This window comes from Urtica dioica, chromosome 12, assembly GCF_054948205.1.
Source record: "Urtica dioica subsp. dioica isolate 48M chromosome 12, U.dioica_male_clone48M_v1_H2, whole genome shotgun sequence".
NCBI lineage: Eukaryota > Viridiplantae > Streptophyta > Magnoliopsida > Rosales > Urticaceae > Urtica > Urtica dioica.
Window position 1 is genome coordinate 13,633,634 of NC_142767.1, and position 26,256 is coordinate 13,659,889.

Sequence of the window (26,256 nt, forward strand, 5' to 3'; positions counted from 1 at the left end):
TAGAGAGCAAACTAGAGAGAGGGAGAGAGAGCGAACCAGAGAGAGTTCAGAGTGAAGAATCGCGACGGTGACGCCACTGGAATAGGTGGCGCAAGTTTTGAGGACACGAGAGGCGATCCAGTTCCAGCTCAGAGATCTTGGATCAAAATCTCCGTCTTCGAATACCGGAGATATCGTAGACCTCGCATGGTCGACGAATCTCAGAAAAGGATCGTCTTCTTGTTCGACCGCCATTGTTGAGGTGAGGAAGAAGAAGACGCTCCGGGAAGGGGACTCGGCGACCGGTTTGGGCGTCGACGAGCGCGGCGGCCAAGGGCAACGGAGGATTGGCGGCGGCCTGGAGAAGATGAAGTCGGCGACAGAGATCAAAGAGGTTTTCGGTGGGAGAGGGAATCGAGGCCTGAGGTTGTGGAAATGAGACTGAGTTTTGGGTGAGGGTGATTTTGGAACTGAAATATCACTTGGGCTATTCTTTTAATAAATTCAAACTTGGGCTATTCCTTTAACAAAAATGGGTTGATTGGGCTAGTAGGCTAATTCACCTTAGATCATGAGAAAATTGACAGCAATAATATAATTTGCTTGATAATTACCAAAAATCAAATATTGAAACATTTAGTATCAAATCGATCACGAACTGGTTGATTCCATGACATATTTGGTATTCGAAATATCAATATTTGGGTTTTGATTGATTTTTAATAAGTGACGAACAATTGATATTATTGCTGTCAATTTTTTGTAGATCATGTAGCATATATATACAATTAAATACGAGGCATGTAATATATATATATATATATATATATATATATATATATATATAATTATATATAATTAAATACATTGGACATTGAAGCACTAATCAAACGGAAAAATTTAACTAATCACTAACTTTGTCTTGGACTGTAAAGTTATCGAACGAAACATTAAATTATTGACAAATCGAGGAATATACCAACTTCTTAAGAAGTTGAAGTCTTACAAGCCGCCGAGCGCAAAGCTCAAAAATATGGTCATTATATGTTTAAAATTATGTCTTTCAAGCTCGCGGGCTACAGCCATTTTCATCATTTTTGGCAGTCAAGGGGAAAAAGTGACAAATCGAGACAAGTTTAAAATCATTCTCTCATTCTAAAGGTTTCCACTTGTAAGACCACCATTTTCATCCTTTCTGGCAGTCAAAGGAAAAAAACAAAAGTCACAAATCGAGCTTTGAAATACAACATATAAACAGCAGATACAACTTGGGTAAACGACATTTGAACTCCGAGTCGTACCGTATCAGTGTAAATTAACAACTAGGACCGTGTGACGAAATTCTGCAAGATCTCTCTCTCTCTCTCTCTCTCTCTCTCTCTCTCTCTCTCTCTCTCTTTCTCTAGGTAGCAGAGTCCTACACACATGGATCAAAGAGCGTAAATTCTATCGATCTCCGAGTTCGAGTAATCAGAGTGGTGCCAAGAATTGGATCCGCTTCTCCTGGCGGATTTTTCCCTCTTGCGTATGGAGCGACTCCTCTTGGACTTGACAACGTAGTAAGTCATGGTTCCGAGCACCGCTGCCATTATGAAACCCCCGACGCAAGTGACCAGAATCGCAGCCCACTGGTGCTTACGACCCACCACGATGTAGGAAGAGGCCATGAACGCCACGGAAGTGCACACCGAGGCGAGCCACATCAGCTTGTTGATCACTTCCACGACCTTCTTCTCCGCCTTTGTCTCGCCTCGGACGAGCGTGATTTGCACGACCACCACGGCCAAGGACGTGAAGAGCGCGATGGCGTTGAATATGAAGAAGATCTTGAACGGCGGGCTCCGCACCACCACCGCCGTCCCGTCGTCCTTGTCGCCACCTGGCACCGTGAAGATCGCCGCGAACGCCACCGTCGCGAAGAGCACCGCCACGACCGTCACCGAGTTCGTCGCGTTGTTGATCCCTTCCCTGTGGAGCTTCCGGAGCTCCTTCGAGATGTTGTGCACGTTCTTGTTCGTCTTCCTCGTCTGCTCGAGCTGGGTGTGGACGTCGTTCTTGATCTGCGTCACGGTCTTCCTCAGCTCGTCCCTCGGCTGGTTTAGCTCGTTGGCTCTGACGGCGCCGTAGCGAGAGAGAATCTCCTTCAAGTCCGTGGCTTCTTCAGAAGGAGGAAGCTCTTCAGCGATGTCGAGAGCCGTTTTGTGTTCTCTGCTCAGCGCGTTAACATTCGAGTCTGGAAGCAGTAGCAACTCGTTTACTATCTGCGAGGGACAATTAAAAGGATTCAATGCAGAGTTACACATCAGTATGATCATCATAAATATCACATAAAAATTGAAAACAGCGAAGGTATAAAGTATTCAAAAGCTACCTCTGCGCGCTTTTTCCTTGTAGCGACGTGCAACGCCGTGTTTCCGAATTTGTCCGGAAGCATGACAATGGCAGCGTCAGCCTGTAGAAGCAGCGTGACAACCTCGGTGCTCTGTCCTTTGACCGCCATATGCAACGCGGTTTGGCCTTTCTTGTCGGTCCTCCGCGCCAATTGCGGATCCTTGTTCAGCAACGCTCTTACGATCTCTACATGCCCTTGTCTCGCTGCCAAATGCAACGGGTTTTTCCCGTTCGATCTCGATATCTCCAGCAAGCTCCCGTCTTTCGACAGAAGTTCATTCACAACTGCGATGTGCCCTCTCGTAGCGGCTGATATGAGCGGAGTTGAATTTGACGGGCCGATCGTTCTGCTAAGTGTTGGGTCGTGATCCAGTAGAACTTGGACAATGGCTGCAATTAATGTAACCACAGACATATAAGTTCACTGGCCGTGCATATACCGTTCGATTGGTTGATATAATCGCTTCAAAAGGCATACAAATTTAGTCTCACCATGATGGCCTTGGTTCGCAGCAGTATGGAGCGGATCGTATCCCGAGCGATTCTTCCTCGTAACAGTCTCTCTGTTGGAGTACTTGAGCAACTCTTTGACAATCTCGAGAAATCCTTTATCAGCGGCGGTAAACAAGGGGGTCTCCCCAAGTTCGTTGACCTCGTTGACCACGGCCACCCTAATCTCTGCCACCTCAGCATCGAACTCGGCTCCGCTGAGAGTTCCGACCATCTGCGAGTCAATATCAGCCAGAATCTGCTTCACGGCCGCCAAATCGCCGCGCTGCGCCGCCAGGTGGAGCTCGGTGTCGTTGTGCCGCCCGGTCACCTGCTTCACGTACTTCTTCCGCCCAGCCTGGTCGATCCGCTTCCCGGAATTCGACAGAACCAGCGCCGGTGCCGACGCCGTAGACGACGGCGATGGAGACGGCGACGGCGAAGGATCCGCCTGGCTCGCTTTCGTCGGCGTAACCAATCCCGTTTCCAAGTCTCTCTCACCCCCTCCTATGAAAAATTTCAATTCACAAGCAATTACAGAGCCGATCCGTTTGGTTCACGGGAAAAGAAAAGAAAAGACGAATTCAAGTTCGCAGATATTAGAACGAAATAACGAGCTGATGTATTGAGTTCTTTCAATAATTGACAAGAAGAAGCATTAAGACTGGTAAAACAGGAGAATAAGAGTGAGAAAGTACCGTATTCCATTAGAGCTGCCATGAGCGATATTTAGAGAATTGGAGCAACGAGACTTTTGCATTCAAAGTTGAGGTCTTACCAGAGGAAGGAGGAGAAAAAGGATACGAAAGAGAATTGGGAAAGTTCTTGGAAATGGCTGGCGCAAAAAGAGAGGTCCAAGAATTTCCCAAAAGTCGCGAGGATGACACGTGTCGCGCGGGGACATCGTCGATTGTTGATTTTGGACACTCTTGTAGGATCAGAGATTATTTAGGCCGTTGATTGGTGGGGAGGTTTACTATTTTCGGTGTCCGAAGAAATTGGCTTTTGGAAATTCACTTTGCTTTGACTTTCCACGTCAGCAAGTGGGAGCCATCGCAGTGCGTGGACTGAATTATATATATATATATATATATTTTTTTTCTTTTTCTAAAGGCTAAAGAATATATTTGACACGAAACAATATGTTATAATATCCCTTCTTGTGTATGTAGGCTAATTAATAGGATTTTAACACAAATAATATTATATTTATATCACTTTATTATAATCAATTATGGGAGCATTAGCAGTCTATCTTATTTCTTTTTGTATCTGTTTCTTTTCTTTTCTGTTATGTTAAATGACAGTGTCGTTTGTTATTTTTATGTTTGTTAGTTTGTACACAAAGATATGATTGTTAGTTTTATTCTTTGTTGTCAAACTACTCAGCTATATATAACTGATATCATGTACTAGTTGATTCATTCGAATAATTTCAGTTTTACTCTTGATTGATTTGATAGAGAGTTTCTCTCAAATTCGATTAAATTCTGCAAAATCTAGAATTCCAACATGGTATCAGAGCAGATTTTTCATACCATATGAGAATTCAGATTATTCAGTGTCTCTTCTTCTCGATTTCAAGTTCTTATCCCCATCGCTTCAATGACGGAATATGCTTCATCAAAGGAGACGTGTTCTATGATTCAGAGCGATTTTCAACAAGATTCTCTGAGATTAGGTCTTCGTTTCATCCCCAATTCTGAGTTTTGCTTCTTCTTCATCATCTCTTCAATGAAGAATCAAGAAACCTCTGCGAAAATTGGATCGGCGACTTCGCTAATTCTCAATATGATTCTAGGTTTGTATTTCTCTCTTTTCTTGATTTCACTTTCCGATTCCTTTCACATCATTCTAGGGCGGAATCCGGAGATCCATCGACGGAGAGCTCATTCTCTCGATCCTGTGAAGACTTGAGACGGCGTTCCATTCTCTCGTTCCTCTGAAGACACGAGACGACGATCCAATCTCGAAGTTCAGACGGATCTTTACTATCTCGAAAAATTCCGATTCTCCAGGGAAAGCCTTGGTCTCTCAGCTGCTCAATGGAGACAATTACGTATCTTGGTCACAATCAAGAAAGATTGACTACGCTGCATCAAGGACAAAAACCTTTTGCCGGCCACAATCTTGACCCCACGTCATGGAAGCTTTGCCCGCCAACAGAGCGATGGAAAATTTGTCAATCTCGCTCTAGAACAGAGTTTGATTGGTATCTACTTCACCAAATTGGAGTCACTCTACGAGGAGTTGAGCTATTTTAGTCCAGAATGCTACTGTGAGTGTTCTTGCGAAGAAAAAAACATAAAAGGCTCAGTCTTTTCAATCAGTCAAAATCTATTATGCGATTCTACATGGGATCGATCAAGTCAATCACTTATACGCAGGTCCAGTTCTGCTGATGGGTATACAAGATGTATGCCTTAGTTTCTCAAGAAGAGAAACAGGTCTTTGTCGGAGTGGACATTCTTGGCAATACAAATTCGAACGCATCACTAGCTAGCAGACTTCTTCACCAAGCGGTTGTATTCATTCAAATAAATTCAGATTTACTCTCGATTGATTTGATAGAGAGTTTCTCCCAAATTCAATTTAATTATGCAAAACCTAGAATTCCAACATCAATTAAAACTAAAATCAAGAGAGAGATAACTATTTTCTTACAAAATAGCATTTTGTGATCATTTTCTTATTTCGTAAGCGATTAGTCACGAATTTTAAAAATCGTGATCAAATTGTACGAAATAATGTACGTTACCAATCTGTTACAAAAGTATGAAAGATATTTCATCTCTGCACAACGCATTCAATCATAGAACTGTCAAAATTTAAGTTTTAGTTTATTTTTGTAAAGTGATATGAGTTTAGTAATATTTGTGTCATAATCTCCTAATTAATTATTTTTATCATAGAATTTATCAATTGATGCGATGATCTAGCGTCAACACAAATGGTGTCTACAAATCAAAAGTGCCCATTGCATCCATTGATTCAACTTCTATTTTAGAAGCCCTTGCTGACAAATCATGGATCTATGCTTTGAATATTGAGATGCTCTAGTGAGGAAACTAACTCGGAGGTTGGTCTCACTATCAGATGGTGGCAAGCATGTAGTATGTAAGTGGGTGATCAAGATAAAAAAAAAATCTCATGATTCATAACACAAACACAAGATAAGCGTGGTAGCTAAAGGTTTCTCACAAATTTCGAGTTTTCATTTCACATAAACCTTTAGCCCTGTAACTCCACATACTATTCGAGTTCATCTCTTAGTGTCGCTCTCGGTGGCATGAGCATGAACTGGATGAATATGTGTACATGACACAACGTGAAGGGTTTGTAGACAGTTTAATTAAGACCTTCCTTGGTTTGCAGACTTAATAAGTCTTTGTATGACCTTAAAAAAGAAAAAAAATGGCTTAGTTTGAAAAACTTAGCTTCCCCTAGTTGAGTTTAGTTTTAAGGAAGGCTCGCCTTGCCGTTACCGTTATCGTACAGCGACTTCAATTTTAGGGGTAAACCGCTTACCGGAGGGAAAACTGAGGGGTATTCAGAAAAAAAGGAAATCGGTACCGATCGGAAACCGTTTATCGTAGAGAAAACCGACAAAAAAATGTAGAAAACCGAGGGGTATTCAGACATGTATTTTGCAAAAATAAACATAATTTTCATAGTTCAAACTTCATTGTTCATACAACGAATACATGATATCAATTCATCATCACAATCATCATATTCATCATCAAATTATCATATTCAACTCAAGAACATCATTCATCATCATTAAACATCATAAGCATCATATTCATCTCAAGAACATCCACTCAAGAACATCGTAATCATTATCAAATCATCATTTACAACATCAAGAAACTCAGATTCGGATTAAAAATTAACATTTTAATTCGGATTAAACCTAAAAATACATAGAAAATCATACAAAACAACCAATAAACTCATATTCATTACTCAAACACTTGAAATCATGGATTAAAGTAAAAAAATTATCAAAAAAATGAAAAAAAAAAATCCCAAAATTTGAGAAACCCCAGAAACTTACCTATCGAAAACCAAGGAAAGTTGACAAAAAAACCTGCGACGAACGAAAACCCTCGGAAAGCACCGAAAACCATCAGAAGGCACCGGAAAGCACCGGTAAATTGGAACGAAAACGGTAACTAGCGAACCGGTACCGGTCCTCTCCGGTAAGGCAGTTTCCGGCCGGTTTCCCCGAAAAGTCAATCCTTGGTTTTAAAATCAATCCTTGTTTGTAAGAGCTAGTGCTGACTCAACTAGCTACCTATGTGTTAGCCTATCTTGGTGACATTTTTGTCACTTGACAACAATCAGAAGTCCATTCAATCGCTAATCACTAACCTTAATCCTAGGTTCTCTTTAAAGGATACAGGCACCATTGATTATATCTTGGGCATTGAAGTAAATAAAACTCCTTTGAGCCTCCATCATTCACAAGCCTAAGAACACGATCTACACTTTTCTCAATGCCATGAGTTACTTAGACTTGGACCTGAACATTATGGGATTCTTTAAAATAGATTAGGCCTCAAATGTTGGTGATTGTCGTTCTACTTCTTGTTATAGCCTATTCCTTTGCAGATATATCATTTCCTATCAGCCGAAGAAACAACATAGTGTCTCCAAGTCTTGCATCGAGGCTGAGTACTAGTACCAGAGTTTGGATTCTCACACGGATGAGATTACGTGGGTGACATCTACTCAGTGAAATGCATATTATTTTGCGAGAGGAAACATGCAAATGAAAAAGGTGAAGATCAAATATGTTCTGTCAATTGATCATGTGGCAGATGTGTTTCTCAAAGAAACTTTGAGCTCCACGCGGACGAGAGACAAGCTTAAGATAACACCCGCTCAAACTCACATCTCTTGGCAAACCAGTCCTCGTCGTCGTTGCCATTTGCTCCTTCCTTTTCTTGTTCAGCCATCCTCGTCGCCGCCATTCGCTCCTTCATCTTCTTGTTCAGCCTTCGATGCCCACGACCTAATTCCTTTAAACTCAAATTTGTTAGGCGTTCTATGTAGTTAACCACTTGAGAGAAGAAAATGGGTAAGTTTCGATCACTAATTCGATGATATTTTGTAAGAGATTTGTTTGATTTTCTGAAAAAAGGAGTTTGGGTTCGTCATTTGGGATCCAGGAAAAAGTTCGAATTTGTTGTCTGTAATTTCAAAATTTTTAGTTGTTATTTCGATTGCATTTCGAACTTTTTAACTTTTATAGATTTGACTAGTAATGTATACTCTTCAAGAATGGTTCTTCAAGCGGAGAGAAAAATCTGGAAACGCGAAGACCAAATTGAGTCCAAAATTTGATTTTGGGTCTGAGGGTTTGAAGTTGTCCATGAATTTTCGGTAATTAAGATTGTTTTATTATGAAATTTTGGGTATTTTTGGTTTGAAATTTTGGGTATGTTTTGATTAGGCATTTCGGATTTTTTTTTGCTATGAAGTTTATACCGTTTAGGGTACTTTCTGGTATTATTTGAAGGGATTTCAAAGATTTATGATTGATTTGTTTTGGAAAGATTTGTGAGGGTATGTATGCAGTTTGGATATTTTGCACCTACTTTTAGCAATATTTGTGTCAAAATTCGAAGTTTTTATCTTTGATTGATTCTTTATTTCGAACTTTTTCCAGTGTTTTATGACAACTTATCATTTTTTTGCAGCCCCCGAGACGGAAAGCACTGTGGCAGCCCCCGAGACGGCAAGCACCGTGGCATCCCCTGATGACGACGACGATGATTTCGTCAACCTTCCAGCGAAAAAAGAACCTCTGGCGAAAGAATCTGTCCGCGTCTATGGTAAGTTCATGTTAATTTCAAACTATTTTGCCTATATTTCATGGTTTATTTTTTCAATTTCAAAGTTGTTTGTGCTTTTTAATTATTTTATGTTGGATTGTGTAGTTTCGAAGAGAAGGAGCAAGCGGCCCATAAAGTATGATGATTACACTCCGTTGAACACAGCCAAACTGAAAAGCCTGAAAAAGGGGTGATGAAAATTGGATGAAAACAATGAAAAAGTTTGGATGAAAATTGGGTTTGTAATGTTTGCTGATAATTACTTTGGTAGTTTGGATGAAATCCATTACATAAAATAACTGAAATCTCTGAAATCCAACACATAAATAACTGGAAAGTATGAAATCCATTACATAAAATAACTGAAATGTCTTAAATCAAAGACATAAAATAACGGAAACCTCTGAAATCCATTACATAAAATAACTGAAATCTCTGAAATCCAACACATAAATAACTGGAAAGTATGAAATCCATTACATAAAATAACTGAAATGTCTGAAATCCATTACATAAAATAACTGAAATCTCTGAAATCCAACACATAAATAACTGGAAAGTATGAAATCCATTACATAAAATAACTGAAATGTCTTAAATCAAAGACATAAAATAACTGAAACCTCTGAAATCCATTACATAAAATAACTGAAATCTCTGAAATCCAACACATAAATAACTGGAAAGTATGAAATCCATTACATAAAATAACTGAAATGTCTTAAATCCATTACATAAAATAACTGAAATCTCTGAAATCCAACACATAAATAACTGGAAAGTATGAAATCCATTACATAAAATAACTGAAATGTACCTTAAATCAAAGACATAAAATAACTGAAACCTCTGAAATCCATTGCATAAAATAACTGAAATCTCTGAAATCCAACACATAAATAACTGGAAAGTATGAAATCCATTACATAAAATAACTGAAATGTCTGAAATCAAAGACATAAAATAACTAAAACCTCTGAAATCCATTGCATAAAATAACTGAAATCTCTGAAATCCAACACATAAATAATTGGAAAGTATGAAATCCATTACATAAAATAACTGAAATGTCTTAAATCAAAGACATAAAATAACTGAAACCTCTGAAATTCATTATATAAAATAACTGAAATCTCTGAAATCCAACACATAAATAACTTGAAGTCGTAAGTCCTCATCAAATTTTGGACTCAATTTGGTCTTCGCGTTTCCAGATTTTTCTCTCCGCTTGAAGAACCATTCTTGAAGAGTATACATCACAAGTCAAATCTATAAAAGTTAAAAAGTTCAAAATGCAATCGAAATAACAGCTAAAAAGTTCGAAATTACAGACAACAAATTCGAACTTTTTCCTGGATCCCAAATGACGAACCCAAACTCCTTTTTTCAAAAAATCAAACAAATCTCTTACAAAATATTATCGAATTAGGGATCGAAACTTACCCATTTTTCTTCTCTCAAGTAGTTAACTACATAGAACGCCTAACAAATTTGAGTTTAAAGGAATTAGGTCGTGGGCATCGAGGGATGAACAAGAAGATGAAGGAGCGAATGGCGGCAACGAGGAGGGCTGAACAAGAAGAGGAAGGAGCGAATGGCGGCGACGATGAGGACCGGTTCGGGCTTCACCGTGCGTGGGTTTGTGGATTTTTGCTCCTCTTTTTTATTTTGATTACATTAAGTCATTTAACTCTACTCATGAAGAAAGAAAAAGAAGTAAGGGTATTTCAGACTTTTCATTAGTAAAAATGTTTGGTTGTCCTAAGAGTACCAAAACATGGCTTTATTTTCAAATGTGATGTCACAAAATGTTTGGTTTATCAAGTTTCCCTATATATATATATTGCAAGACTATGGCATAGATGATGTTTTATCACTCCACCTAAAATTCCTAAAGTATTATTTTGATTTTATTAAGTTATTTAACTCTACTCATGAAGGAAGAAGAAGAAGTAAGGGTATTTCAGACTTTTCATTAGTAAAAATGCTTGGTTTTCCTAAGAGTACCAAAACATGGCTTTATTTTCAAATGTGATGTCACAAAATGTTTGGTTTATCAAGTTTCCCTATATATATATATATATATATATATATATATATATATATATATATATTGCAAGACTATGGCATAGATGATGTTTTATCACTCCACCTAAAATTCCTAAAGTATTATTTTGATTTTATTAAGTTATTTAACTCTACTCATGAAAGAAGAAGAAGAAGTAAGGGTATTTCAGACTTTTCATTATTAAAAATGCTTGGTTTTCCTAAGAGTACCAAAACATGGCTTTATTTTCAAATGTATGTCACAAAATGATTGATTTATCAAGTTTCCCAATATATATATATATATATACATATACATATATATATATATATATATATATATATATATATATTGGTTTTGTATTAGCCAAAGGTTATGTGTAAAAGTTAAAGTTTCGTACAATTAGTTGGTAAACGGACATGTCAACATTTGTAACCGCAGCTAGTTAAACAATTAGTTAAGATAATTTGAGTTTTATTTACATAATATAGATCAATTACATTTAAAGCTTACTTTTTAAACCCAACTCATTGATAATGCTTTTGTCTCTATTTACTATAGAAAGTCGAAGGATTTTATAGCTATATAGTCAAATTGAAATGAGTGGATTTAGATAATAACTAAGATTTGATTAAACTGAGTCTATTAGTCAAAATGTGATTAATTTATTTTCAAACTAAACTTATAACTAATTTACATAAATTGTCAAAAAGTCACATGGTCAATTTTTTTTACAAGGTAACTTTAACCATTTTCTTGAAAATTTAAAATATGGACTATTTTACTAACTAATTAGTTTCTATTTTGTATAAGTTTTTGCAAAAGCGAAAACCCTTCAAACCAAATACATATGGCTCTAACGTAATTTAACAGGCCTAGTGGTTCAAATTTCAACCGGTACAACGGAAATTTTGACAACTTACTGTCGGTCATAAAAACTTTCACCCACCCACATGAGACACCTCATAAAGCACTTGTCCTATTTATTTAATAAATTTTTCGCTTGAATATTTAGTGGTACTCAGCTACCCGTGGGCGCCTGGTCTGTATTTATTGAACCGTAAACACGTTAACGACGAATTATACCAAATGTATCATCAAAACATGAATTCGTATTCATTCCGATTTCGACTCCAGTTTATGTCACACAATCAATCACAAAAAAAAAAGATTAATGGGAAGGAAATTACTTAATAGTTGATGTTGAAGCAAACTCATGATCCAAATAAATATGAGGCACGACCAGACTAAGACGGGTCACGCCGATGAAAAAGAAAATAACAGTTTGACAAATATAGAAAGGGAAAAAAAGAGTGGACTAATTAATGAATTTGATTAATGAATGATTAACGTTCGAGGCGAACGAAGCCGAGATAATCGTCGTTGATCCAGCTATACCTCTGGGTGAAAGGGTTGAGGAGAGAGGAGGGAGGGTAGTCCTGGACGATCCCTTCCCAGACATTGGGGTGGTTCAAGTCCCTGGTGACCTCCCACAAGCAGTTGTTGCACTTGAACCCGGCCCCGAAGCTCATCATGAGAATCCGGTCGCCTCTCGCGAGCCTACCCTTGGCCTCCATGTAGCCGAGCACGTACCAGAAGCCGCTGGCGGAGGTGTTCCCGAAGCGGTGCAGCGCCATCCGGGACGGCTCGAGATCCTCGTCGCTGAGGCCGAGGCTCATCCCGACCCCGTCGATCACCGCCCGGCCCCCCGGGTGGATGCAGAAGTGCTCCGCCGCCGTCTTGAAGTCCACCACCTCCTTTTTCCCCGCCAGTCTCGACAATCCGATGCTAAGGAGCTCCGTCAAAGGGAGGATCTTTGGGAGGAGGACGCGCAGGTTCATCTGCAGCGCCCTCCCTGCCGCTCCCGTCAGCTTCTTGGTCAGCCGGAAGCCCTAGTACCACGGAGCCAAAAATTGATAGAAAAAATTATACAAAATAATCATTTGAAACTTATTGATTAGCAAAATAATCAAAATTTCAACTTTTCAGCAAAACAGACAAATTTGCATTTTCAAATTTTTTTTACTCCGAAGATTAAAATTTTTGACGATTATAATAAGTAATTTATCACTTTCAAAACAATTAATCATTGAGTCAAAACGTTTTTTGAAATCAGATTATTGCACATTTGGATCATTTCACTAATTTTAGACAAACTTTGGTTATTTTGCAAATCCATAATTTAAATTGACTATTTAACTAAATCACCCGATCTAAATTAGCCAGAAATGTAACCTAGAGATGTTAATATGTCAAAAAAATAGTTAAATAAATTTTGAAAGTTTAAAAAAGAAATTAAAAACTAGTAAAAACTGTTTAAAAAAAATTAATTGGGCTTAGAGGAGGCTAATATGCAATTCAAAGTTGTTTGAAGGTCTAAAAAAAAATTGACAATAATAACAAAAAATATAGAAAATAAAATATTGAGAGGGTCCGTGTCCTTGCCTGGTGGCCGGCGGCGTCTTCGGTCTGGATGCAGCACTGGTAGGCCTCGTCGTCGGCGCCGAGGTGGGTCCGGACGAGGCAGCGGAGGCGCAGGATGGCGTTCCGGCGGAGGCGCGGCTTGTTGGTGAAGAGCATGGAGCAGCCGCCGGTGCGGAACAGGCAGTTGGAGAGCATCATGGACTTCTCTTTCCCGCAGTACCAGTTTGGGCCGAACGACTCGGTGCTGACCAGGATCGCCAGGCTGTCGGGTCGGGTCCGGAAGATTTGGTGGATCAGGTCCACCCCGACGATGCTGGCGCTGCACCCCATCCCGGAGAGATTGTACGCCGCCACGTCGTGCCTCATCTTGTATCGGTTCACCACCCTCGACGCCAGCGACGGCGCCGGAGAAAACAGCGAGACGTTGACCACCAGGACGTCGATCTCCGCCGGAGAGACGCCGGTCTTCGCGAAGAGGCCGTCGAGCGTGGCGAAGATGACCTTGTCCATCTCCTCGAAGGCGTCGTCCAGCTTCGGAGTCTCTTCGCGGCCGTCCAGGACGATCTCCGGGCAGTAGGTCTCCTCGCCGATGCCGGAGCTCACCATGGTCTTCAGGAGGAACCGGAACTCGTCGAGTCCGAGGTTCTCGTTTCGGAGGACGATCTTCGCGCACGAGTCGGTGGTCAGCTTCGTGTGCTCCGGCGGCTTGTAGCACTCGTACGCCAGCATGTAGCACCGCCGACCCCGGCTCGCCCACAGGGCCGCGATCAGCTGCGACGCGGCGTACGAGAGCGCCGCCACCACCGCGATCTTCATCAGAAGATCCATGGCTAGCTTTTCTGATGACGGAGAGAGAGTTTAACTAGAGAGAGTACTAGCTAGTAGAGAGTGAAGTGTTATATATATAGAATAGAGATTATATGTCATGTGGTGACGTGTATACTTCGGTAATCTTTGTACATGGCCGAAAAGAAGTTAGCGAATCCAATCAATTATTAATCAACATCAATTTTTTAATTTTTGCAAAAACTAATTTAAATTATTTTTTCCTGTGCCGGAATGTTAGTTTTTAGTTAGAGCATGATGCCCCAAATCCTCATTTTGAGGGTTTTGCTTTTTAATGGAGGCCTTCGAAACTTTAATTTGGAGATTTGAATAATGGATCCTCATATTTAATATGAGGGTGCACTATTTAGATTCTCAAATATTATTAGGTTATTATTTATTAGTCATTTTTTTTATATAAGTTAAAATTGACCTAATTTTAGTAAAATATTTGTTTTTTTTGTACATAAAGATAAATTTATTTTAATTAGATCATTTTTAATATAATAAATTGATATATTTATTAGTGGATGAATAAAAAAATAACACACATACTATTATTATTTACATTTGCACAAACTAAAATTAAAGAGTACAATATGTATGTTTTATTATTTATGAAAGTGTAATAATATTAATATTAATAAATATTAAGAATTAATATGCAATATATAAAATTTATAGAGATAAATTTGAGGGTCTCCATTGAAGTAGATGGCCATTTAAATTCTCATTTTGAGAATAAGAGGCCCTCAAAATCAGGGTCCCAATAGGAGATAATCTAAGAGGAAAAGAAATTGTGACAAAAAAACAGTTGAAAACAAACAATAGTATAGTGATGATTGCTGCGAAAGCATTTCCAATGATTACTATGTTACTCACATCATTTGCATGTTCCGAGCAAGAGCTCGGACGCTCTGAGAACGTCAGGATTTCAGCACCGAGTCCGAGTCAAATAGGCTCAAGGGTTCATTAAGTTTAAGGAACGACCCGTTCATAAAATAAGAACGAACTCTACCTAGCAAAACTTCGAATGGAAGAGAAGCTGATAGGTCAAAGACTAGTCGAACAAAGAAAACACGTGTAAACAAATTAAAATTTAAGTAAAACGCACACCTCGACGATTATTCCGAGCATCTGAGAGAATAACCATCCAGTAACTGCAAGGACGTAAGACTGATCACCCCAAGTACTCGACCCCAAGTCCTATAAATACATGAGGACACCACTGAAACGAGGACATTCGCTTTTTCACTCACAAAAGCACACGCCAGAAGTCTTACATATCATTCAACACTCTCATTTACGTTATCTCTTTTTATTAGATTCATCTGTATTTAGAGATAATTTTTTCCTAAAAACTTGGAGTTCTCGAGACTGCATACTCGGAACCAAGTGCTCATCGCCAGACAATTGTTGTACTATTTTTATTTGTTAACAAACTTTTTTTTTTCCAATGACTTATCCTAATTAATATCAATTTAGGTTAAAATCCATGTTTGTGTTGCCAAATTAACGTCATTATTAAGAAGCACGAAACATAGGAACTCTATCATTTTAATTACTTGGTAGAGGGTGGAAGTTGGAAGTTGGAACAATGGGAGAGCTTGTCCTCCTGATGTAGGACCCCCGTTCTCCACTACATTGGGCTACCACCTCACCATAATTGTCATGGACGTGAGACTGGTCACCCGATGTACTCGACCCCAAGTCCTATAAATACATGAGCCGCTGAAACGAGGACATTCGATTTTTCACAAACACAAGCACACGCTAGAAGTCTTACCTATCATTCAACACTCTCATTGATGTTATCTCTTTTTATTAGATTCGTCTATATTTGGAGATAATTTTTGCTTAAAAACTTGGAGTTCTCGAGACTACATACTCGGAACCAAGTGCTCTTCTCCAGACAGTTGTTGTACTATTTTTATTTGTCAACGAACTATATTTTTTCCAATGACTTATCCTAATTGATATCAATTTAGGTTAAAATCCATGTTTGTGTTGCCAAATTAACGTCATTATTAAGAAGCACGAAACATACTAAGTGTATCATTTTAATTACTTGGTAGAGGGTAGAAGTTGGAACAACGGGAGAGCTTGTCGTCCTGATTGGCGATTGTATGAATTTGTAATTTGATTTCTGGCTTTGTTGAGTTCAAACTGTCATGATGATAAAAAAATAAAATAAAAAAATATGCATTCGATTTATTTTTTAAAAACATATTACGGATTCTTCTTTAATTAATGGGAAAATAACACATTTATACCCTGTGTTTTAGTGAAATGTCGAGTTTAACCCTCGGTTTTCAAAAATGTCGAGTTCATACCCTCTGTTTAACTAAAATGACGAAATTATACCCTGAAATAGACAACAGTGTCACAAATATTCTTTTTATTGACTTTTCATTGACGTTGACTATAATATTTATAATATAAACAACAATTATCTTTATTCATTCGCGCCATATATGTAATTTATTTAAAAACTAAAAAATAAACAACAGTCTCTTAATCGTGAAGAACACAGAAAGAGGCAAAGGGATAAACATCGATAGTTGATAGTCATCAAAATCGCATATTCGAACAGAGAATCCAAGATTTAGAGTTACAATTCGAACACGGAATGAAGTCATTTCTTAGGCGGTATGAGTTTTATTATTGAATTTCAATTTAAGCCTATTTTTATTTCAAAATTGAGAATTTGGAAATTAGGTTACTGATTTATATTTGATTCGGTTTTTCTTATATAAGAGTTAATATCAATGAAAGGGAGATTTGTGACGCTGTTATTCATTTCAGGGTATAATTTCGTCATTTTAGTTAAACAGAGGGTATGAACTCGACATTTTTGAAAACTGAGGATTAAACTCGACATTTCACTAAAACACAGGGTATAAATATGTTATTTTCCCTTAATTAATCACAGAAGAAGAGTACTCATAGTCATAAGTTTAGTTTAAAATAATTTGTACCATAAAATCGAATTTTTTTCTTGTCATAAGTATTGCATCGATGACAGTGCCCAATCCAACAACTCCAATCGATTATAAAGGAATCCAGATGGGTCATTCTCTTGACTGTCATTTTGTTCAACGACAATTTCTGAAAAAAAAAAAAAAAAAAATCAGTCCCAGTAGGTGAGAAACTTAAATAGAAATATTGGAAAAAAAAAAAACCTTAACTAGAAAGAATATTCAATGTTTTCAAAATTCAAAAGTTGAACACGTCATACACATAGTGAAAAATAAATTTTTTATTATTATAAGATAATGATATAGTACTTCAAATTACTTATTTAAACATTAATTATAAAATTAGGAAGCAATACGTATTATTATCTTCACTTCATTACATTTCATAATTTTCATTACATTGTTTTCCATTTAAGAATCATTGCATGGCAAAATCATCTTTTTAACGAATGCAATTCATGCAATTGTCCAAGAACAAAATCTCATCGCAATTAATTATCAAAGAGCAAAGTAATATAAAAAATTACAGAAAATACCATAAATCTTTTATTCAGCCTAATCTATGCGGGTACAATCCATTCCAAATACGTGATAGAAACTTCAGTGACTAGTTCCAAGTTAGATCCGTGCCTAATTAAACTTCACTTGTTAGCTTAAAAACGGACTTGAATGTTGTTTTTGACATAAATAATAAATAGTTACATTGTACATGTTAAGACTACACAACACAGCTCAAACGACATAACATCAAAATTGTTTGTCGTTTGACACAAACACAAATAAATGTTACCTTGCTGATGTGGCGATCCCATTGCAGCCTCCACTGACCAATCACTGTTCATCGTACCAGCAGAAGAATGCTGATTGGCTAACGGGTTTTTATCAGTACATCTCCAGCTGCAATACCCTCAGCATCACAGCCTGTCATTATCGAATATTCCCTTTCCTATGTAAGAATTCATTTGTGTATAAATACAATCATTGATGAATGAAAAGATTAGCTGAGTTCATTTCCTTTTCAAAGCCTTATACTATCCTCTGGTTTTTCTATATGGTATCAGAGCCATTCTCAGCTCAAAATCAGAATGGCCGAACACAACCAATTATTGATGAATGAAAAGATTAGCTGAGTTCATTTCCTTTTCAAAGCCTTATACTATCCTCTGGTTTTTCTATATGGTATCAGAGCCATTCTCAGCTCAAAATCAGAATGGCCGAACACAACCAAAACCAAAACCCTCAGCTAGCTGAACCAATAAACCAACAACCTATCATACCCATTCCTCAACCTATGATCAATCCAGGAAATCAAATCCTCACCATTAGACTCACAGAAAGCAACTACCTTCTCTGGCGCCAACAAGTGCTGACGGTCGTCCGAGGTCATGGCCTAACCGAAATCCTCATGCCCACAGGACCACCACCACCAGCCCTACTTGATGACCAACCAAATCCTGCACATGACGCTTGGCTTCGCCAGGATCAGCTACTGGCCTCATGGCTACTTGCATCTATAAGTGAGCAAATTCTTATCTCTACTGTTGGTTTAGAAAATGCTTGTCAGATCTGGTGCACTCTGGAACAAGCTTTTGCAGGCCAGTCTAAAGCAAAAATCCTCCAACACAAACTCCAAATCTAGACGATGAAGAAAGGAAATCTCCCGATGAGAGAATACCTGTCAAAGATGAAGGCATGCATTGATATCCTGTTCTCTGCAGGCCACAGGCTGTCCACTGAAGACCAGATTCTTCACATCCTTGCAGGGCTCGACAACGAATATGACCCTGTAGTGGTCTCCATCACCACTCGATCCGAGCAATTCACCCTCAATGACGTGAGCTCTCTCCTGCTCAGCTTCGAGGCCCGCCTGGACAGAGGAAACAACCCCACAAATGACTCCAACCTCCCAAACATCAACCTCACTCACTACAACACCAACCAACGCCGACAGCCATATCCTTCAAGGCCTTCCCCTCAACAACACTACTCACCTCAGACCTATCAATACCCCAGCAGAGGCGGTCGTGGCGGCCGTGGACGTGGAAGAAGCTCCAACAGCCGGCTGGTGTGTCAAATCTGCGGCAAACAGGGACATGTCGCATCCATGTGCTTCAACCGCTACAACAGCGCGTTCACTGGCTACAGCTCACCAGATGGGACAAATTTCTCAAGTCCCAACACCGGAGGCCACACAACCGAGCACCACACAGCAGGTCACAATCCGACAGCCCTGGCAGCAATATTCTCACCAAATGAAAACTCTGCGAGTGACGATGCCTGGTACCCAGACTCCGGAGCCACCCACCACGTCACCAATGACCTGCAAAATCTAAACATTGGCAGTGAGTACAGGGGCAACAACAAAGTCAGCATCGGCAATGGTACTGGTCTCTCAATCTCAAATACTGGATACTCTCTTCTTTCATCCTATAAACCTAATTCCAGAAAATTCATTCTCAAAAACCTGCTACATGTCCCAGAGATAACAAAAAACCTGATAAGCGTTTCTCAATTTGCCTTAGACAATCATGTGTTTTTTGAATTTCACCCGTCTGTATGTCTTATCAAGGACCAGGTGACTCAGCAGGTTCTTCTTCGAGGAGCGCCTGAGCGTGGGCTGTATCGATTCAAGTTGGGACCACATCACCACCATGCCACCTTCACGATTCCTCAGCCTACACCTCCCTCTACAGTTTTCAATCAACCAAAGACCGTGACATCCAGTGTTCAAATGGCTCAAAATGTACCCATGTGTTTTACCTCTCAGACTATACCTTTCAGTAAAATTCCTAGCAAGTATGATGTAATTCACTGGCATCAACGTTTAGGCCATCCTACGGTCAAAATCATAAATAAAATTATTTCCTCATGTCATTTGTCTTTATCCAAATCATTAAATTTATGCTCAGCCTGTCAGCAAGCAAAGTCACACAAATTACCATTTAACAAAGCATCCACTCTCACCTCTTCTCCTCTTGAAACCATTCACACCGACCTTTGGGGCCCGTCTCCTGTTCAATCCCGGAACGGGTACAAATATTATGTCAGCTTCATAGACGCCCACTCTCGTTACACATGGATATATTTTTTAAAACAAAAATATGATGTTTTTCCCACATTCACAAACTTCAAAACCAAGGTCGAACTCCAACTTAAATCAAAAATCCAAAAAGTTCAATCCGATTGGGGAGGGGAGTTTCAAGCCCTTACCTCATTTTTCACCACCCATGGCATTGATCACCTAGTCTCGTGTCCCCATACTCCCGAGCAAAATGGCGTTGCTGAACGCAAACACCGACACATCGTCGAGACAGGTTTCACCCTACTTGCCCAAGCCTCTATGCCACAGAAATTCTGGGATGACGCTTTCTTCTCAAGCACCTACTTAATAAATCGACTTCCATCAGCCACCATAAATTATCTCAGCCCATTTGAAAAAAAATTTCATAGAAAACCTGATTATACCTTTCTCCGGACTTTCGGGTGTCAGTGTTTCCCAAACCTTCGACCATATACCAAGCATAAACTTGAGTTTCGCTCCCAACCCTGCACATTCATTGGCTACTCACCACAACACAAGGGCTACAAATGTTTGGCCCAAGACGGTCGAACATACCTGTCTCGTGATGTCACCTTTAATGAATCGGTTTTTCCATACCACAACCGTGCCCCTGCTACAATCGATACAGCTCCATGCTCGCCTCCTCCGATCCTGCTGCCATCACCCCAGGTACTTCCTGATCCTCTCCTTCCTACACCACAAACACCTCACACATGTCCCACCTCTCCCACACACTCCGCTGCCTCGGTTGACAACTCTTCCAACACACAACCCATTCCTCTCTCCCCTCCCAACTCTAACCCCGGCCCACACTCCACTGCCCACCCACAAATCACAAATACACATCCGATGATCAGCAGAGGCAAACATGGAATTAGAAAACCCAAAGCTTACATCACAACCATATCCAGTGCTTATAACTTATCGGAGGAAGAGCCACGTACCTTGCAGGATGCCCTTGACACTCCTCACTGGCGCCAGGCAATGCTCGCTGAAATTGGGGCTCTCAAACACAACAACACCTGGTCCCTCACACCTGCTCCCTGCCATCGAAAGATTGTTGGCTGCAAATGGGTTTACAAAGTAAAGCGTACAGCCACAGGGGCTATTGCTAGATACAAAGCACAGTTAGTAGCGAAGGGGTTTCATCAGATACCTGGTTTCGACTTCTCCGACACCTTCTCCCCGGTGGTCAAACCAGTGACGGTACGTGTTGTCCTCACCATTGCTCTATCTCGGAACTGGCAAATCCATCAGCTCAACATAAACAACGCGTTTCTGAATGGAGACCTTAGTGAAGAGGTCTACATGGATCAACCACCGGGATTCGAGGTCTCTTCACCGATCCCCACAGTCTGCCGACTTCACAAAGCAATCTACGGTCTCAAACAAGCCCCAAGGGCCTGGTTTGAAAAGCTACGAGCCACACTTGTTTGTTTCGGCTTCACCGAGTCCCGGGCTGACACCTCTCTATTCCTGCGATTCACTTCATCTTCGATCATATATCTCCTGGTATATGTCGACGACATCATTATCACAGGCAGCAACTCAACTGAGGTACAAGCATTAATCACAAAGCTAGATCATACCTTTTCACTTAAGGATCTGGGGCCCCTAAGCTTCTTCCTCGGTGTAGAAGTTCAATACACCCCACAGGGCATTCACCTCTCTCAAAAGAGGTATATCATTGATCTTCTTCGTCGCACCAATATGCTCGATGCCTCATCGTTGCCTACACCCATGACTAGTGGACTCCGTCTCTCAGCACACCAGGGAGACCCTGTTGATGATCCTACTCAGTATCGGAGTGTAGTCGGGGCATTGCAATACGCCACCATCACCCGCCCCGAAATCAGCTACAGCGTAAACAAAGCCAGTCAATTCATGCATAATCCACTCCAACCACACTGGAAAGCTGTAAAAAGAATACTGCGCTACCTTGGTGGCACACTGAATCATGGCCTTCTTCTTCGCCGCTCACCGGATCTTAGTATCACCGGATTCTCCGACTCCGATTAGGCGACGGACATAGACGATCGACGATCCACCACTGGCATATGCATCTATCTCGGAGGCAATCTTGTTACCTGGAGTTCGAAAAAGCAACACACAGTCTCGCGCTCGTCAACAGAAGCAGAATATCGGAGCTTAGCATCAGCCACCGCCGAAATCCTGTGGCTTCGATCTCTCCTCACTGAACTCCGGGTCTTTGGCAACCAAAACCCCATCATTTGGGTTGACAATCTGAGCACAGTGCTATTGTCAGCCAACCCTATCCACAACGCCCGCACCTAACACATGGAGCTTGACCTATTCTTCGTTAGAGAGAAAGTTCAAGACAAGTCTCTCCAAGTCAGACACGTCCCTGCCCAGGACCAAGTCGCCGATGTTCTCACGAAACCTCTCTCTGCAGCGTTCTTCACCAATCTCCGGAGCCGCCTTGGGGTCCGGCAATGGGCGGAGGGAGCTCAAATTGACGGGGAATGTTAAGACTACACAACACAACTCAAACGACATAACATCAAAATTGTTTGTCGTTTGACACAAACACAAATAAATGTTACCTTGCTGATGTGGCGATCCCATTGCAGCCTCCACTGACCAATCACTGTTCATCGTACCAGCAGAAGAATGCTAATTGGCTAACGGGTTTTTATCAGTACATCTCCAGCTGCAATACCCTCAGCATCACAGCCTGTCATTATCGAATATTCCCTTTCATATGTAAAAATTCATTTGTGTATAAATACAATCATTGATGAATGAAAAGATTAGCTGAGTTCATTTCCTTTTCAAAGCCTTATACTATCCTCTGGTTTTTCTATAGTACATAGTTTATTTATAGCGTGATTAGTTAAAATGTTCATGAGTCGTTGTTATCATTTCTTGCGAGGAATTTAGTTTCAAAATTGTATTTCATTTAAGTTCTTTCAACTTTATTATCGTATTTTTTAAAATTCATTTATTTAAGGATTTGCATTCTCATTTTAGATTTTTACTGCAAAAAATATTTATAATTTTATTAGTTTTAATTCTTTGTACTGATTTTCGTTTTTCATTAATGTGAAATTAAATTTTATACTTGTATCTGAATTGTATTATTTCACTTCTGTTTCAAGTTTGCTATCGTATTTCTAGATCTTGTTCTTTTTTTGTTCTTCGTGTTCCTCCATATTTTTCTTGCTTTGTAAGTGCATATAAAATTATATATGATATACACTTGACAATTATGAATTTGATTAATATTTGATCATTGTTTATAGTGTAGATAAACAAAAAGTGGTTTACAATTATATTTGTATCTAGGTTATTTAATCATAAAACCTAGTTTAAGAAGAAAAAAAACTAATTGATTAGCAAAATAGTCAAAACTTTATGCTTTTCAAACAATGGCCAAATTTATATTGCCCGAATTTATTTGACACTATCAATAAAATTAGGGTCCATTGGAAAAATAGCCAACTTAAACGTTTGACATTGTTAAATAGTCAACGTTTGGTAAATCCTAGGTAAATAACCACTTTCAGACGTAAATCTTAAGTAAATAGTCACTTTTATATATCAAACGTTGGCTATTTACCTAAGATTATGTCTGAAAGTGGCTATTTACCTAAAATTTATCTAACGTTGGCTATTTAGCAATGTCAAACGTTTAAATTGACTATTTTCCTAATTTTTTGATGAAATTATTGACCGTTATATATAAGTAATTCACCACTATAAGGAAAAAGTTATTGGCATGGTTTAAAAACTACTAATGCATGATGTTTGCACATTTTTATTATTAATTATGAATATTTCACTATTTTTAGACGAACTTTGATTATTTGACAAATTCATTAATTTAAATTCCACAGCACCTCCAAAGTAAGGTTGTTGGTTCAAACTCATTAGGAGCAAATTGACTATATAGCTAGAATACTGTGGGGGTATAAAAATTATTTTAAATATTATTTATTATTTATTGGGCCTTGGTTCGGCCAAAGCCCAATAAATTATTCAGCTTGACTCTGAGCAAGAAGCCCAAGCCCAGGTCGCCGAAGAGAGCAGATCGCCCGCATTGAACCAGTCGAGTAGCGAAGTCGTGGTCAAGCTGAAACCCCGCCGAGAAGACCGGATCTGAGAATTGACCAACCTGCGACGTGGCGAAGACGAGCTGATCAACACGTGTCCGAGAGATTATATTTTCTCCACCTATAAATAAAAACTGTTGTATTCATTTTCAAGCACATACAAGCTTCGACTCAATCTTTAAATATCTGTATTCAAATTCTCTAGCCTTGGCTGAGTTCGCTTTCTCAACCTCTGCACTTCGCCCAGTTGTAATTATTTATTATTAATAAAAGCTTATTCCTTCTATACTTCGTATTAATATTTCTCTTTAATTAAATTGAGATTTCATTTATGTTTCTTATACGAAGTCTTTTGAGACCTATTATTAAATAAAACAAATATATCGTAGAAATATTTGTGATTGTTGACGATCCCGAAATCATCATCAACAAATATTGTATTTTTAATATTTCATTCTCACAATGAATAGTACATAAATATTGAACATTAAAGAAGAAAAACTGTTTGTGGTAGCTATATGGCTATCATGAACTAAAATTGTGGTCCAACTATTCAATTATTAGTATTATAGTTCAACACATTTCTAGCTCTCCAATAATAAGATGCTTATATGTTGTCTTAACTTGAGCTAGTTTTTTTGTTTGCTTATCATATAGTTATGCTATAATTTTTTACAAATAGGTTATAAATGAGTGTTTGATCCTAAATGACAAAACATGCCCAAATGTGAAGTCTGGCCTATACAGTCAAGAAATATATGTTTCCAATTAGAAGACTTGTTGAGAATCAATTGGCTCAACCCATCCTAGCTTGAAGAAGGAAGACGCGATAATCAAATTGAATAAAAGAAAATAACGGTTAAAATTAACTCAAGCGTTAGGCGATCGATCATAAAGATGAAAGAGATGTGAAGCATGAGATCAAGATAGATTGATTCACTATAGATATCTGGAAGTAAATCCAAAAATGACGTCTGTAATTTTACTTTTTAATCATGCTTTTATATTAACCAATTCCATCGTAATACAGCTCAAACAAATTCATTAATTAAGTATTGAAATCCCGATCTTCTTATTCTTCATTATTCGGGTTTCGATTATTCTTCATCTTATTTTATATATTTAATCATACTAAAATCTTATTCAAATTTTATTGACAATGTATAAAATCGAAATTTTGATAAATTTTGTGATTGATTGACGAGAGAATTCCCACTTTAACATCGAATATTCCCAATATTTAAGAGTAACTATTTTAAGAAAACTTTATCTAAATCGGAACCGAAATCACGACTCAAATTGGTGTGACCTAGCCAATTGAAGTATAAATTACAAGTAGTGCTTCTTACGTAAATAGAGATTGAACCTTGCCCTCAAAGAGATTGGGGACCGGTGGTGACGTGACACCGAATCTATAAGCAGTCTAATTGCTGGAACACCGATTTCCTCACCTAATAGTTGTGAGCCATTTATGTTAGAGCGTAATATTTGGCATTTATTATCTTTCATTGGTATTGTCAACATTGATGCACACATATCTTTTTTAATACTTATAAATAGATACAAACAAATTGTATTGTACAAAATAAAAATGAGTATTACCGCTTATGATAAGTGATGTATTACCATTTACTACAAATTTTTTTTTTTTTGTATATACGCAATTTAATCAAGAAGAATGTTATATATTATAAATTATGTATTACCGCTTATTTATATAACAGTAAAATAGATGTGTCCGATGAAGTAAATACATATATATATATATATATATATATATATATATATATATATATATATATGAGTATGAATGTGAATCTTTATACTGATTACAACAGATATGATAATCTAACATTAGTAATAAAATAGATATACTTTTCCTTAATTTTGATTACGAAAGTAGGAAGTAGTTATTTTTTTTTATCTTTTCTTTCTGTTTTGGGATAGAAATCAGTATTTTACCATTACCACATACAAAAATAGACACAATAAATGTAGCACGTGTGGTTCCAATTTGGACTACGTGTATTGGGCTCCATGTAAATATAGTGGGTCAGTGAGATTATTTACTGAAAAACATAAATGTTTCTATCATAAACACAAAGTCAACATTTTCAAGCTGCGACACTGTGAATAATAATAACCG

The 26,256-nt window shown here is 38.6% G+C and overlaps 2 protein-coding genes, 2 long non-coding RNA genes and 1 other non-coding gene across 7 annotated transcripts; 1 reads left to right on the forward strand and 4 right to left on the reverse strand.

Annotated features, from left to right (window-relative positions):
* Positions 1 to 1,104: 1,104 nt before the first annotated feature.
* ITN1 (Ankyrin repeat family protein) lies at positions 1,105 to 3,694 on the reverse strand. Of its 2 annotated transcripts, XR_016294151.1 has the most exons (5): positions 3,558 to 3,694; positions 2,863 to 3,366; positions 2,351 to 2,760; positions 1,281 to 2,240; positions 1,105 to 1,174 (listed from the first exon to the last, which is right to left on the reverse strand). XR_016294151.1 is itself a non-coding variant. In XM_089602845.1 (4 exons), exons 1-4 carry the CDS (start codon positions 3,577 to 3,579, stop codon positions 1,410 to 1,412), a joined length of 1,767 nt encoding a protein of 588 aa, XP_089458971.1. In that variant the 5' UTR covers positions 3,580 to 3,694; the 3' UTR covers positions 1,105 to 1,409. The 2 variants fall into 2 exon arrangements, 1 of the variants encoding a protein (XP_089458971.1); XM_089602845.1 differs by having other exon boundaries at positions 1,105 to 2,240.
* An 8,085-nt stretch (positions 3,695 to 11,779) lies between these two features.
* Positions 11,780 to 14,040, reverse strand: LOC149379306 (3-ketoacyl-CoA synthase 19-like). The gene is made up of 2 exons (XM_089602282.1): positions 13,195 to 14,040; positions 11,780 to 12,641 (listed from the first exon to the last, which is right to left on the reverse strand). The coding sequence occupies exons 1-2, from the start codon at positions 13,999 to 14,001 to the stop codon at positions 12,096 to 12,098; spliced, it is 1,353 nt and encodes a 450-aa protein (XP_089458408.1). The 5' UTR covers positions 14,002 to 14,040; the 3' UTR covers positions 11,780 to 12,095.
* Positions 14,041 to 18,701: 4,661 nt separating this feature from the next.
* Positions 18,702 to 18,838, forward strand: LOC149379307 (small nucleolar RNA Z247). Its single transcript, XR_016294317.1, has one exon. It is a non-coding gene; the product is annotated as a small nucleolar RNA Z247 (small nucleolar RNA).
* Positions 18,839 to 19,568: 730 nt separating this feature from the next.
* On the reverse strand, positions 19,569 to 20,803 carry LOC149379308 (uncharacterized). Its single transcript, XR_016294286.1, has 5 exons — positions 20,593 to 20,803; positions 20,442 to 20,522; positions 20,187 to 20,357; positions 19,916 to 19,987; positions 19,569 to 19,810 (listed from the first exon to the last, which is right to left on the reverse strand). It is a non-coding gene; the product is annotated as an uncharacterized LOC149379308 (long non-coding RNA).
* Positions 20,804 to 20,981: 178 nt separating this feature from the next.
* Positions 20,982 to 21,887, reverse strand: LOC149379309 (uncharacterized). 2 transcript variants are annotated; one of them, XR_016294030.1, is made up of 3 exons: positions 21,627 to 21,887; positions 21,194 to 21,546; positions 20,982 to 21,080 (listed from the first exon to the last, which is right to left on the reverse strand). It is a non-coding gene; the product is annotated as an uncharacterized LOC149379309 (long non-coding RNA). The 2 variants fall into 2 exon arrangements; XR_016294031.1 differs by having other exon boundaries at positions 21,014 to 21,101.
* Positions 21,888 to 26,256: the final 4,369 nt, after the last annotated feature.

Excerpts from the sequence above, each read along its gene's own strand:
- ITN1 (XM_089602845.1), bottom strand. The coding sequence starts at position 3,579 with ATGGCAGCTCTAATGGAATACG. Across the intron at positions 3,367-3,557 it reads GGCAGCTCTAATGGAATACG|GAGGGGGTGAGAGAGACTTG; the intron begins GTACTTTCTCAC and ends AATTTTTCATAG. Across the intron at positions 2,241-2,350 it reads CAAGGAAAAAGCGCGCAGAG|ATAGTAAACGAGTTGCTACT; the intron begins GTAGCTTTTGAA and ends TGTCCCTCGCAG.
- LOC149379306 (XM_089602282.1), bottom strand. The coding sequence starts at position 14,001 with ATGGATCTTCTGATGAAGATCGCGGTGGTGGCGGCGCTCTCGTACGCC. Across the intron at positions 12,642-13,194 it reads AAGACGCCGCCGGCCACCAG|GGCTTCCGGCTGACCAAGAA; the intron begins GCAAGGACACGG and ends CCGTGGTACTAG.